This window comes from Microcebus murinus, chromosome 3, assembly GCF_040939455.1.
Source record: "Microcebus murinus isolate Inina chromosome 3, M.murinus_Inina_mat1.0, whole genome shotgun sequence".
NCBI lineage: Eukaryota > Metazoa > Chordata > Mammalia > Primates > Cheirogaleidae > Microcebus > Microcebus murinus.
Genome location: NC_134106.1, coordinates 25,336,067 through 25,349,384, shown reverse-complemented (window position 1 = coordinate 25,349,384; position 13,318 = coordinate 25,336,067). Strand labels below are relative to the sequence as shown.

The 13,318-nt window shown below is 47.6% G+C and overlaps 1 protein-coding gene across 1 annotated transcript in view; it reads left to right on the top strand.

The window, feature by feature from the left end:
* The window catches only part of XDH (xanthine dehydrogenase), a 69,544-nt gene extending 60,272 nt beyond the window's left edge, over nucleotides 1-9,272 (top strand). The window contains exons 33-38 of the mRNA XM_012788369.3: nucleotides 870-922; nucleotides 2,596-2,710; nucleotides 3,168-3,233; nucleotides 4,373-4,561; nucleotides 5,944-6,120; nucleotides 8,764-9,272. Coding sequence (XP_012643823.2) covers nucleotides 870-922; nucleotides 2,596-2,710; nucleotides 3,168-3,233; nucleotides 4,373-4,561; nucleotides 5,944-6,120; nucleotides 8,764-8,814 — 651 coding nt within the window. The 3' untranslated portion in view covers nucleotides 8,815-9,272. The remainder of the gene's footprint in view (nucleotides 1-869; nucleotides 923-2,595; nucleotides 2,711-3,167; nucleotides 3,234-4,372; nucleotides 4,562-5,943; nucleotides 6,121-8,763) is intronic.
* Nucleotides 9,273-13,318: the final 4,046 nt, after the last annotated feature.

Genomic DNA, 13,318 nt, shown 5'->3' with positions numbered 1-13,318 from the left:
GCTGAGGCGGGCGGATTGCTCGAGGTCGGGAGTTCGAAACCAGCCTGAGCAAGAGCGAGACCCCGTCTCTATTATAAATACAAATAAATTAATTGGCCAACTAATATATATAGAAAAAATTAGCCGGGCATGGTGGCGCATGCCTGTAGTCCCAGCTACTTGGGGAGGCTGAGGCAGGAGGATCGCTTGAGCCCAGGAGTTTGAGGTTGCTGTGAGCGAGGCTGACGCCATGGCACTCACTCTAGCCTGGACAACAAAGCAAGACTCTGTCTCAAAAAAAAAAAAATAAAATAAAATAAGCACAATAGAGTTGCTTTTATAGTGGCCAGAGTAGGGAGTAGTCCCCAAGGAGAAGTGATTGGAGAGGCACGTCTGAGGTAGCTGTTGAGGGGAGAAAAGGATTTGGACAGACGCAGGGGAGGAATGATATGAATGAAGGAGCGGAAATGTGGGGACACAGAAGGGTTAGGAGGGGGCTAACACTGGAGTGGGGCCGGGTGGCCATGGTGCATGCTACAAAAGGCCAGGGAGAAGATGGTGGTCCTGAACATCAGGCATTTGCTCCCTAGGCGATGGGGAGTCATTGAAGGCGCTAGAGTAGGGCAGTGGCAGGGTCAGTGTGGTATGTTAGGGAGATGATGTGAGGCGGGGCGACCAGGCGAGAGGCTGCGGTAGCACCCCAGGCTCCAGGTGGTGAGGACCTGGTGCAGGAGGTGCAGTGAGAATGTGGGATTAGGCATGGAAGTGGGGGTCAGCAGGGAGGAATGATGGGCTTCCAGATGGAGAAGATGAGCTCATGAAAGCTCGAGCAGGTCAGGGTTTCTGGAAACCACAGCTGCCCCTTCCTGATGGCCATTTCCTCTCCTCAGGTCACGGCTGCCTACATGGACGCAGTGAGCTTGTCTGCCACTGGGTTTTACAAGTAAGTACGGTGCTGTTCTCGTGCAGCTCCCAGCGCGCGTCCTCCTCGCCCCCAGCACCCCTCCAGCACCGAGTCCTGCAGCCTGGGGTCAGGAGAGGGCAGCCGCCAATGAAACCCTCCTCTCTTCAAGGGACTTCCCTTGGGGAAATCGGTGGTTCCCTCTGAACCTGTTTCCTTGTCTACGACATGCTGGGCCGATCACCTCCACTCCTCCCTCGTGGTTCTCCTGCATGGGCCGGGGTGTCTGGCATTCTGAGTTAGCCATGGCGCCTCTGTGTACGGTGCACTGGATTTCTTTATAGAGGCTTCCCCTCAAAAGAACAAGAGGAGGATTTAGAGTGCAAAGTCTCATTCCAAAATGCAGAATACAATGGAAACTTGTTAATGCAGTGAGATTTAGAAGAGGGCATGTGTCTTCTGCAACTTTAAAATTCAGTAGCAGTGTGAATAGCTGGAGACCCTACCCATCTGACTCAATAGCTGTGAAAAGATATGGTAATATTTACTGTGAGTCATAATGTTTGAGCCACCTCTCGGAAATCTCAGTAGCACCATTTCTTTCACAGATCAATAGATTTGGAAAATATTTCCATGTTTGCTTTAAAATTCCTTTATAAATATATGAACATAATATAAAGACATTATAATATAATATATAATGACATATAGAACATATTATATATATGTAAAAACAAATGAATGTTAATATACATTATATATATTAGACAAAGAAATGCTTTGCCAATGCTTCCTGGGTTATGCAATATTTGGCCAACATAAACACAAAATAATGAAGATTTTTCTCATGAGGTCCTATGACATTTTTGGAGTTCATAAAACTAAGGTTTTATAAAGGTGAACCCAGAAGAACATGGTGAAGTCAGGGGTGAAGAAGGTAGTGGTTTCTCCTGGGAGAAGTCTTTTCCCTCAGCCCTGTATTGGTTTCGTTTTTGTTCAGATTCTGGCCATATCAGTTTATGTTATTTCTATGTAACACATAGAATAACATAGATGCAGTGTACCATAAACTGTGAGTGTGTGAATACACACATACACACAAATACATAATACATACACACTATGTGACTTTCGCAAAATTGGAATTGTATGAGATACTCAAGATCCAAAAAGAAAAAAATGTATGAGGGCGCATTTGTTTCTATTAATAACATTTTCTTCAAATCATTTGTTGAATTTTTTAAGGGGCCAGCAGGTGGGGTGTGGTTTCTTAAAGGTGCACCCAGGTTGGCAGGAGATACTGATCTTGTTAACTTTCACCTTGAAGGTGAACAGCCTGCAGCCCAAGGGCCACCATAGGCAGAACCTTCATTTCTAAAGACCTTGGATTCTAATTCAACAGATCCTTTGGAGTGTTACTTGCATGTCCTTTGTGAGCTCAGACAACCCTGTCACCTCTATTTCTACCATGTAGAGGCTGTGCAGAGTGATTATAGAAGGAACATTGGCCAAATAAAGGAGAGACGAGATAAACTGCTCTGGAATACCTAGGTTTCATTAACAGGTTCAAATTGTTCAAAACACGTGGACAGCCAAATGAAAAAATAAAACGTTTAGGGTTTCAAGATTTTGTAAGTCAAGCTGTTTGTGTGTGTATGAGGAAGGGGGTGTGTTCATCTTAATACACATGGGGTATCTTCTCTTTTCTCTCCCAGAACACCTAACATTGGCTACAGCTTTGAGACGAACTCGGGGAATCCCTTCCACTATTTCACCTATGGGGTGGCTTGCTCTGAAGTAGAAATTGACTGCTTAACAGGGGATCACAAGGTAAGAACGTCACAAAACTTTAGTGCTAAGGGAGAGAAGAAAATAAAATGTTATTTATGGATGCTGAAATTTGAATTTCACATAATTTTTACTTGTCATAGTTTGTTGATCCCTTCTTTGCGTGATCTGCCCAGACTTGAGTTTGAAGCCCCAGGTCCCTGGGAATCTGTCTTTACTACTCACACATGAATGTGTGCATAGTTATTTCTGATTCCTGAGAGGTCATTGCCGCTTTCCACTCCCTACCTAGCTGCTAAGAACTCAAACTCCAGCAGTGGCAATGGCCGTAGAGGCTTGGTGAGAATATTAACATTTCCGCCTGAGCATGCCCAGAGCTTTCTGCTTGGGGAAGTATTATCTGTGCTTGCACTTACAGACTAAGAGTCACCAAAACCCATCTATCGTGTCGCAAATATCCCTTTCTTCTCAAACTGCTTCCATTTTATGTCTACTTTAGAACCTCCGCACAGACATCGTCATGGATGTTGGCTCCAGCCTGAACCCTGCCATCGATATTGGGCAGGTGAGACTCCTGGGGACCCAAGTGGTGATGGACTTGGCCACCGATGTGCCCCAACCCCTGCTAGGCTCACCAGCCCCAGCACATCGTCTAATGTTGTCTTTAGGCGATCAGAACATGGTACCTAGGGAGTCTCCCCAGAGTGGGATTTAGACTGACGATAGCCCGCCCACACAGCAGTCAAGGCAGAAAGCAAACCAGTATGGATTGATGTCCGGGAAGTCTGAGGTCAGAAGAGTTTTCTCCCTTCTCATCTCCCTTCCACCCAGAATAGCCTTGTGCTCCAGGAAGTAAACGCGGCCACGCAGCGGGTGGTGGAGCGCCCTGGGAGCGAAAGACAAGGGCTCAAGCAGGAGGAGTGGAGGGTCGGCCCATAGAAAATCACTTTAGGAAAACACAGGGTTATTGAGCGGAATAGGTGAACTGGGAGAAAACAGAAGGAGGAATCAAGAGTTCAAGTATTGAGCATTTGGTAGAAAATATAAATTACTTTTCTCAAAAATGAGCAATTACTGAGTATACAGAAATCCAGTCATTAGTCAATCTGTTCATGAATCCAACCACTGGGGAGTCCCTGGTATGGGCGGGCACTGCAGATCCAAAGATGATTGACAGCCAGTCTCTCCCCCAGTCCACATCTCACTCTTCTGAGCAGGGGGCTGGGAGCTAGACACGTGGGCCAGTCTAGCAAGGCAGGTGCCCTAGAGCAGATCTGTGAAGTACAGCAGGGGCACGTCCCCCAGAGGACGGACAGGGTGGGAGTTCAAGGGGCTGGAGGTAGGTCTCAAAGAATCTGCTATCCAAGAAATTCCTCCTGTGAGCTTGCTTCTCAGCTTTGGGTCACCATTTCCCCAGTGGTGACACGGAAGGAACATCTCCAGTGCACTGCAGCAGGTTTTAGTGGAACATATGCCTACTACTGTGTGACCCTGACAAGCTCAAAAACTGACCTTCAGTATTAATGTTTTTGCGTGCCAGAGCCAGAGCCTGGTGAAAGTGCAGACAGGTTATTCCAGGGCCGGGGCAGAAGCCAGGTGAGCAGCAGAGGGCTGTTTTAGCTTCCTTGTGTCCATTGTGGCAAGTGGCATCTGTCCTGAGGGAGGAGGGAGGTAGGGTAACCATGGTCTCTGTCTGTCCTGCAGGTGGAAGGGGCATTTGTCCAGGGCCTTGGCCTCTTCACCCTGGAGGAGCTACACTATTCCCCGGAGGGGAGCCTGCACACCCGGGGCCCCAGCACCTACAAGATCCCTGCTTTTGGCAGCATTCCTGTTGAGTTCAGGGTGTCCTTGCTCCGTGACTGCCCCAACAAGAAGGCCATCTATGCATCCAAGGTACTATGGCTCTGGGTCTGTGCTACCATCGGATCTGCCCTGTGGGAGGCCATGGGGAGTGTTGCAAGGGGCCTCAATCATGCACCTGGTGGGTCTGCAAGGGACACGTCTTGACAAGGGAAGAGGATTTGACACTGGCCTTGGTGAGGGTGGTAGAGGGTAGGGCATCCTGCCTGAGAACCAGTAGAACCGGGTTGAGGACACCATCTGAGTGTGCTTGAGGTTGGCTCCTTTGGGTGGACTTAGAGGGATTCCTTAAATAAATCCTGTAAATTAAATCCCGGTCCCTGCCCTTATCTCAGGCTAGCATCACTGGTGTTGACCCTCAGAAGTGACCACATAGACGCAGCATTGCTGTGGTCACGTGAGAGTCAGTGTAGTCCCTGCAGAGGGGGTGGCACCTCTGTACGCACCCTTTCATCTCCTCCAGTTGCTGAGACCCAAACTTAAGACCAGATCAACATGCCTGGAGGATTGTCACTAACTCTCCTCTGTGTCTTCCCTGTCTCCAATAACTATGAAAGAATGATTGAAAAATGATTTAGCTGATTCATGTAGTCCTGGGTTGAAAGGAAGACAACTAATCACTGGTAACCAGTGAAGCACCCACTTGCTCATCTCATGCTTTACTTTACTTTGTGTGTGTGTCGGAGAGACACATTGTGACCCTTGCCATCGGCTCTTACACTTTACACACATTGGAATCACTGCGGCTCATGATATATAATGCACCTGTATGGGGCCCACCCACAGAAGTTTTGATTCACTAGGTCTGGGGTGGGGCCCCAGAACATGCATTTTTAGCAAGTATCCTTAGTGATTCTGATATATGTGGTCTCTGATCTATGCTTTGGGAAGAGAAAACCAACCTCTGCTAGAAAGTGTTTTAATTCTTGTTTGCCATTATGCCTATAATTCCAGCAGATGCTGTAGGGATGATCATGGTGTCTGTAAATGCTAGTGTCAGAGCTGCAGGTGGACTGTGCCCCTAGGCTCGTGACTGTGAAGAAAGGGATACAGTGATGTCAGATTTTGTTGTCTATAAAATATAATGATCTAGGGTAACTTTAAATGGTACATGATATTTGCATGGTGTCATGCAAATATTATTAAAAATTATACAGCAAGAGTTAAAAGAAATATGCCCATGAGGTCCAGTTGTTTACTAGCCTGACTGTTCTCAGCCCCTGATGAATTTCAAATGTGCCTTCCTGCTGTGTGTGGTACTGCCCGCTAGTGCTGGGTGGTGGCTTCCCTGACACCACCAGCCCTCCTGGTGCAGGGCTCCTGCTTGGTCAGGAGTGAGCGCCACAGGGTCTGTGTGGTGGCGTGGAGGCTGGGGCCACTAGCCTGAACCCCTGCCCTATGCCCTGTCCGTTCAGGCTGTCGGGGAGCCGCCCCTCTTTCTGGCTGCCTCCATCTTCTTCGCCATCAAGGATGCCATCCGTGCAGCCCGAGCTCAGCACTCAGACAATAACATAAAGGAACTTTTCCGGCTAGACAGCCCTGCCACCCCGGAGAAGATCCGCAACGCCTGCGTGGACCAGTTCACCACCCTGGTATGGTGCTTCTCACGTGCCCACTCAGTCCGGGGGAGGCCAGGGATCGGCTGGCAAACTGCAGGGAAGGTTCTGCAGGGAGGAGAGATGTCGGGCTCTCTCAAGTGGGCAGCCTTGCGTCAGTGGCTGCTCTTCACTCTGCAGTGTGAGGTACCCACTTGAACTTGCAGGAGAATAATGAGAAGTCCCCTTAAAGCTGCAGCCTGCAGCTGGGCCTAGAGGCTGGAGGAACATATGGTGCATAGTCATCACCCACAGATTTCATCGTTTTCCATCTAGATAAGGGTGATGGATAAAAGTCAAGACAGCCTAATCTTTAGTGTAGGTCATAAGCATTTGGGGATCTTTTTTTGTTAAAGATATTGTATACAGAGTATACAGAGATGGAGGGAAAAAAGAGGGAATAATGAATTAGATCAACCACATTTATTCCAAGCACCATGCTGATACTGGGGACACACGGGTGCCCTTGAGGACTTTGCAACCTTAGGAGACCAGATGACTATGCTATATGGTTATCAATAACTACCTTGGTGGTATATGCAGCAAAAAGTAGCAGAGGAATTCCATAGTCATTGGAATTACTTTGGGAAGCACCTATGTGATATTTTTAGTGGGCAATGTCCTGCAAAAGAAGAACATTGTAGGATTCCAGCTTCTTCCACTGCTGGAATCTCAGAACCAGCTCAGCCTGTTTGGACACTGCACTTATAGAGCTCTCCAACTGCCTTTTCGACCACAACCACTGCTGAGTTAGCAGCACTGGGTTCTTACTGATGCTCAAGTTGGGTTTCCTTCTTTTGAAATCTAATAGGTCTTTTGGATTTAGGGGTAAAGTGGGTACTCATGGTCCCAAAGTGTTCCAGGCATGGGGAAGGTACAGGAGACCCCCCAGGGCAGCAGATCTGCTGTCCCTAACCTCAGCACTGTGGATGAAGGAGGCATGTGGGTCTCCATCCAGGCCTCCCTCGGGTCTGCCGATAGTGTTAGCTGTGGGGTGAGAATCACACAGACCATGTGCGCAGCTCCCAGGCAGTGAGGATACCCACAGCTGTGGGGCAACCTTCCCACAGCCCGCCATGGCTCCAATGCTGACAGTTACCCAAACCCCATTTCCTGGAGAGTGGGGTGTTACAGACATGGCTCCCAAGAGGCTTATACAATTTGCAAGGTTAGCTCCTCACACATAATCTGATGCAGAACTCGATCCTTTTAAAAAAATCTTTGTTTCTCCTTTACGGATACATAACATTTTACATATTTATGGGGTACACATGAGTGTTTGTTGCATGCATAGAATGTATAATGGTCAAGTTGGGATTTGGGGTGTCCATCACCTTAAGTGTTTGTCATTTGTATGTGTTGGTTTCATTTCAAGTCCTCTCCTCTAGTTATTTTCAAATATACAAAATATTGTTGCTAAATATAGTTCCTCTATTCTGCTCTCAAACGTTAGAATTTATTTCTTCTATAACTGTAGGTTGGTACCCATTAACCAACTTCTATTCATCCCCCTCCCACCCACACATTCTTCTCCACCTCTGGTACCTATCATTCTGTCCTCTGTGTTCACGAGATCAAGTGTTTTAGCTCTCGAATATGAGTGAGCACATGCAACATTTGTCTTTCTGTGCCTGCCTTATTTTACTTAATGACCTCCAGTTCCATCCATGTTGCTGTAAATGACATAAGTTCATTCTTCTTTATGGCTGAATAGTATTCTGTTGCATGTGTATACCACATTCTCTTTATCTAACTGTCTGCTGATAGACACTTAGGTTGATCCCATACCTCTGCTATTGTGAATAGTGCTGTGATAAACATGCAAATACAGATATCCCTTTGAAATACTGATTTCTTTTCCTTGGATAAATACCCAGTAGTGGGATTACTAGATCATATGGTAGTTATAGTTTCAGTATTTTGAGAAGTCTTCCTACTGTTTCCCAGAGTGGCTGTACTCATTTATGCTCCCATCAATGGTATATGAGTTCCCTTTTCTCCACATCCTTGCAATATCCGCTATTTTTTTGTCTTTTTAATAATTGCCATTCTAGTGAGATGATATGTCATTGTGGTTTTATTTACATTTCCTAATGATTAGTGGTATAGAGCATTTTTTCAAATGGCATTTGGCCATTTGTATGTCCTCTTTTGAGAAATGTCTATTCATGTCCTTTGCCCATTTTTCATGGGATTATTATTATTTTTTTACTGTTGAGTTATTTGAGAACTCAATCATTTTAAGAGCCCCTATGAGGCCCCAGACTTAAAGGTACTTTTCTATGTTACAACACACCAGTGATTTTAAATCCCTGCCATGGAATCACATAGCAACTGATTCTGTGAGTCAGTCGTGCTTTTTAAGGACTGTGAGTGCCACAGACGAAGGGGCCACTTCTATACTGTTCATCACCGTATCTCCAGAGCTTAATAGAGTGCCTGCACAAGGAACATGCTCAATAAAAATAAGCTAATGACTAGGAGATTAAGGGGTCCTGCCCTGGGGCATTCCCAGGGTCAGGGACTGCTGAGTGGTTTTGGTCCTGGAGGGGCACCTCCTAGAGGGAGGTGCGCATATGTGAGGGGGTGGGAGGGGCAAAGCCAGCCCTTGGCAGTGAGAGCTCTGTTGTTCCTTCCTAGTGTGTCACTGGTGCAACGGAAAACTGCAAGCCCTGGTCTCTGAGGGTCTGAAGAGAACGTCCCCAGCAGAGTCTTCTTGTGCTGTGTCAGGGCTTCCACGGAGCAGGAAGCACATACTGCAGAACGTGGATCTATAAAAGTCGCATGATGACAAAGCTGTGACTCATCAGGATGGCATTTGGAAGAAAATTGAATGCATTGGAAGATTTTGATCAAAAATGTGATTTGCAAACATAATGATAAGCAAATTTAGAACTGTTAGTCCTAAGTGGCGAATATGCAATTATGGTCATTTCTGTTTTAATCATGTATTTAGAATGGGTTTAGGAAGAGCTGTGCTGTGTCCCCACTCACTGGACAGCCTGCATGACTTCAAGTGCTGATGGTGTCTGTCCTTCAAAGAGGATTCTTACAAACCTTCAGAGGTTCAAACCAAAGTTACTCTAAATCTGTGTGCCTTCCTCAGAAAGCCTTTTCTTCAAACCAATAAACATCATGTCATAACTTCAGATCCATACTCAAGTTTTGCAGTGAGGCAGTGGGTGAGATTAAAACCTCTAACCACCTCTCAGTCATTGGAGAGAATAAAGGATAACACAAATTCAGGGTTAATTGGATCCAATTTTGTTAAGCTACATAAACTAAGGATATGCCATAATGCAAAAATCCAACCAACTCAATTATTGAGCACATTGACCATCACTCTGCTAGATCTTCTACCCTTCCTCTTTGTGTATCTTCCAAAAAAAAAAAGTTAGGTTTAAAAATCTTCTGCATTTGAAGCCAGAGTAATTCCACCTAAAAACTGTGCTCTCCAAATCAAGATCAGTTGGAGGAAAAAGAGTCAAGGAGCCTGGGTTCTCATCCCCGCTGGGTTTAACTATCTCTGTGACCTTGGACTGTCATTTCTCCTTCCGGTGCTTCATTTTACTGCAAAATGAAAGGGCTGGACTGGAATAATCTCTAAGGTCTCCTGCTCCAAAAGTCTATAAATATATGACCTGAAAACTCCAGTTATATAAGAGATTAAAGACTCGGCTCCCTTACTATTGTATGATATCAGGGCCTAATGGGCTCTGCTTAGATTCCTTCAAGTTCCTGTGGTTGGTTAAGAGAACAGGAGAAAAACAAACATCCCCTTTCGCTGCTCCAGCATGTGATTTCATCCCTGTGTGGTGTTGGGTGGATGATGTGACTTGGCCATGTGCCTTCACTGTATAAAACACTCACCCAGCCTTCTGCCAGACAGAATCCATGGTTCTTGCCAGAAGGAGCATAGTGGAAACAATGTAGCTGAACTTGTGCTTGATGTCACTAATAAACAGTCAGCTGGTTGGCATGTGAGAAATGCTGATCAATCATCATAATCACACTACATGCTAGTATTTTCCATGTCTTGGTAAGTCTTCATTTCTTGGGAACACACACACCAAACACACACACATACACACACACCCACACCCCACTTCATTAAAAAATTCCCATCTTCAGAGTATTCTAGATACCCTGGCTATTTATAGCTTGGTCAAAGCTGAAGGGTTTTAAAAATCAAAGAGGTATTTATATTGAGATCCACTTCAGATGATTTTTCTGGGATGTTCTGGGGCTTGTCACTGGTTATCACTGAGGACCTTAGAGCTAAGCAATGACCCTTCAGTCTCTTCTGTGCTTAGGTACACGTGTGAGAACACAAGGCTCCTGAAAATCCACCAAGCACGTGCTTTGTGAACTATAAATGATGGTGATATTCTGAGGTGCTGTATTCCACAATACAACTCTGTGCCTTGCCCTGTTGTCCCAGTCTGTAGAGTCTATAAAGTGAGATGCCTTGGTCTTTTCCACGTTGCACAAGAAGTCAACACTGCCTGCAGTACAGTCTGAAGCCTGCAGAGGGCAGTAGAAGACTGAACATGAGACACTGTCCTCCAGCTGGCCAGGCATCTGTGGTTGGTCACTAGGGTGCTGATTTAGACCAGATGCCCTCAAGGCCTCTCCAAGAGGGGGATTCAAAGCTGACTTAGGGTTTTAGACTGAAAAAAAAATCTCCTCTCCAAAAACATGGGCCGGCCGTGGGAGTCTGAGCTCCAGATGCACGGCTAGCAGGGGATAGGCAATTCCTATTTTCTGAGCATCTGCAACTCGCCATGTGCCAAATTTAATACTTTCCCTACAGGGTCTCATTTAGTCCTCCCAGAAGCCTTATGAGGTAGGTCCTTTAATCCTCGCAACCACATGAAGGGTGAACCCTACCCCTGGCCGTGCCACGGGGCTTACTCAGAGACATCTGCTCCTAGACATTAGCACCGTCCGTGGGCAACTCCTTGGCCTTGCAGGCCGGGAAACCTGGTGTACATTGGAAGTCAATCTGCCTGTCAGAGTGGACACATGCCAACCACGCTCACGGAGCATGCCAACTCCTCCTCCTCCTCCAGAGCTGGGTAGTGAGAGGCCAGGACAGGAGGGCAGGATGGAGGCTGTAGGAGGATTGCTGGGCAAGGACAAGGATGGAAATAGTCCTAGATGATTGATTTATGGCTGGAAACATCCTCGAGCCCAGGATATTTTTGTCTTTAGCTGAGGGGGAGCCTGGAAGCCAGGCCACTGGCTGCCTATTTTGGATCCTGGGACAAGACTATTCATAAAGCACAGCTTCCTTCAACGGGTAAAGCATGCAGTTACCCTGCTGCCCCCAGGCCCAGGGCCTGCCCTTTCCTTTGTCTCTATCCTGAAGTGGGGGAGTACATGTCCCTAAGGCAGGAGACAGATCCTGTGACGATCTTTTCACCTGAAACAAAGCAGCCCGTTGATGGGAGTGGGAGTGTCAGGCACTGCACAAAGCCATTCTAGCGTCATCTCTGCCCTTGAACTGCACTGCCCTGGCCTGGTACAACCCCCTGGACCAACTCAGCATCCCAGAACTGGAGGGACCTTGATGACTATCAAGCACAATCTCCTTGTGTTAGAGGAGAGAAACAAAAGCCAACAGAGGGTCACTGACTTTTCTAGGGTCCCCCAGCCCTTTCCTGGCAGAGCCGGGCTTACAGCAAGGCTGCCTGGGTATTGGTCCAGGCTTTCTAAGCTACATACACCTACCAGTCAAATGAGCTTTCTCTTATGCAAGCTTTGGGTCAGGGACCTCAGGGATATGGTAGAAATCTAGTTACGCTGGTTGGGAAGAAGACATGTAGAGAGAGCTTGGGGCCCAATATAAAGGCTGTGGCAAGGACAGTCATGTGCTTTTATGCCTGTTTATGCCGATATGCCAATGCTCCTGAGACAGGATGACACAGTGGGATTCTTCCCTCCGCCCCACAGAGGGGAACACGTCCCCTCATTCCAAAGGGAGGTGCTGAATCCAAGTCATCTCTGTAAGATTTGCAGAGAGGCTGGCTGGAAACTGACTTTGCCACTGTTAGCTCATCACCCACCTCAAGGGAATAAAGGACTGAAGTTTGAGAGATTAGGGAGAGGGTCTTTCTTTGAACATAGCAAGCTGCGAGTTCTCCCTGCCAAAGAGGAGAGTCAGTGCGTCTGAGGGGTCTCCCCTGTGAGGCTGGGGAGGGGGACCTTCAGAGACCCAAACCACAAGATCTGCTTGGGAAGCTGCGGTTGGATCAGACCAGGCATTACGGCAGCAAGAAGAAGGGGGCGAGAGTGAGCTGCACTTCCTGCTTGGCAGGGCGAGGGTACCACTGTGACCACGCCGGAGGGGGCCACCCAGGAGGACTGCCTGGAGGGGGCGATGCAGCCCCAACAGAGGAAAGGACTTAGCTTCAGGCCAACTTGCTCCAGCATAGTCCAGGAGAAATACTCTCACATCCTTGCCCTGCCTCCTCTGTTCCACTATGAATCTCCACCCTTCCAGCTTTTTCACAGGGAGGAAGGTAGCAGAGCTCTGTACTGTGCCCTGGTGACCGCCCGAGAGTGAGACCAAGGGTCCCTTTCCTGAGACTGAGTCCTGAATGTTGAGGGGCAGGGGTATAAGAAGGGTGGTGATCGGGCTGTCCCACTGTACTGCTGTGCTCCTGCATTGGCACTGGGAGCACAGAGCACTTTCTGAAGAGTCTGAGTGGCATGTGTCTTGCTGCCCTCTCCTCCCATCTTGCTGTCTCCACCACATCCTAGCAGGTCCCTTCTGTTCAGCCTGTTGTCCTGATCTGTGAGCTGTCAACAAATGTTGGACTGGCCCGTGCACATGCTCTGTGTTCTTCTTCCCCCTAGGCGCTGATTTCCAGCGTCCTCCAGCTGCTGATGTCCTTGCGGGGTGCTGCCTTTCCTTGCTCCCCGCCTAGCCCAGACTGAGCACCTGGCCCGGGTAGAGACACACAAATGCCTCCGTCCACTCTTGGTGTTGGGAGCTGAGTGTAACACACATGGACTGCCCCAACCCCTCCACCTCTCCTCAGCTTCCCTCTTCTCTCCTGGGCAAGTCGCTGAGCTCCTTGGACCTCAGTCTTTCCATCTGTAGAACAGGCGTGGATAATCACACCTGCCTGCTGAGCTGCGGTGAGAATGGAGAGTAAGTGGGGTTAAAAAGCACTTTGCAGAGCGCTGC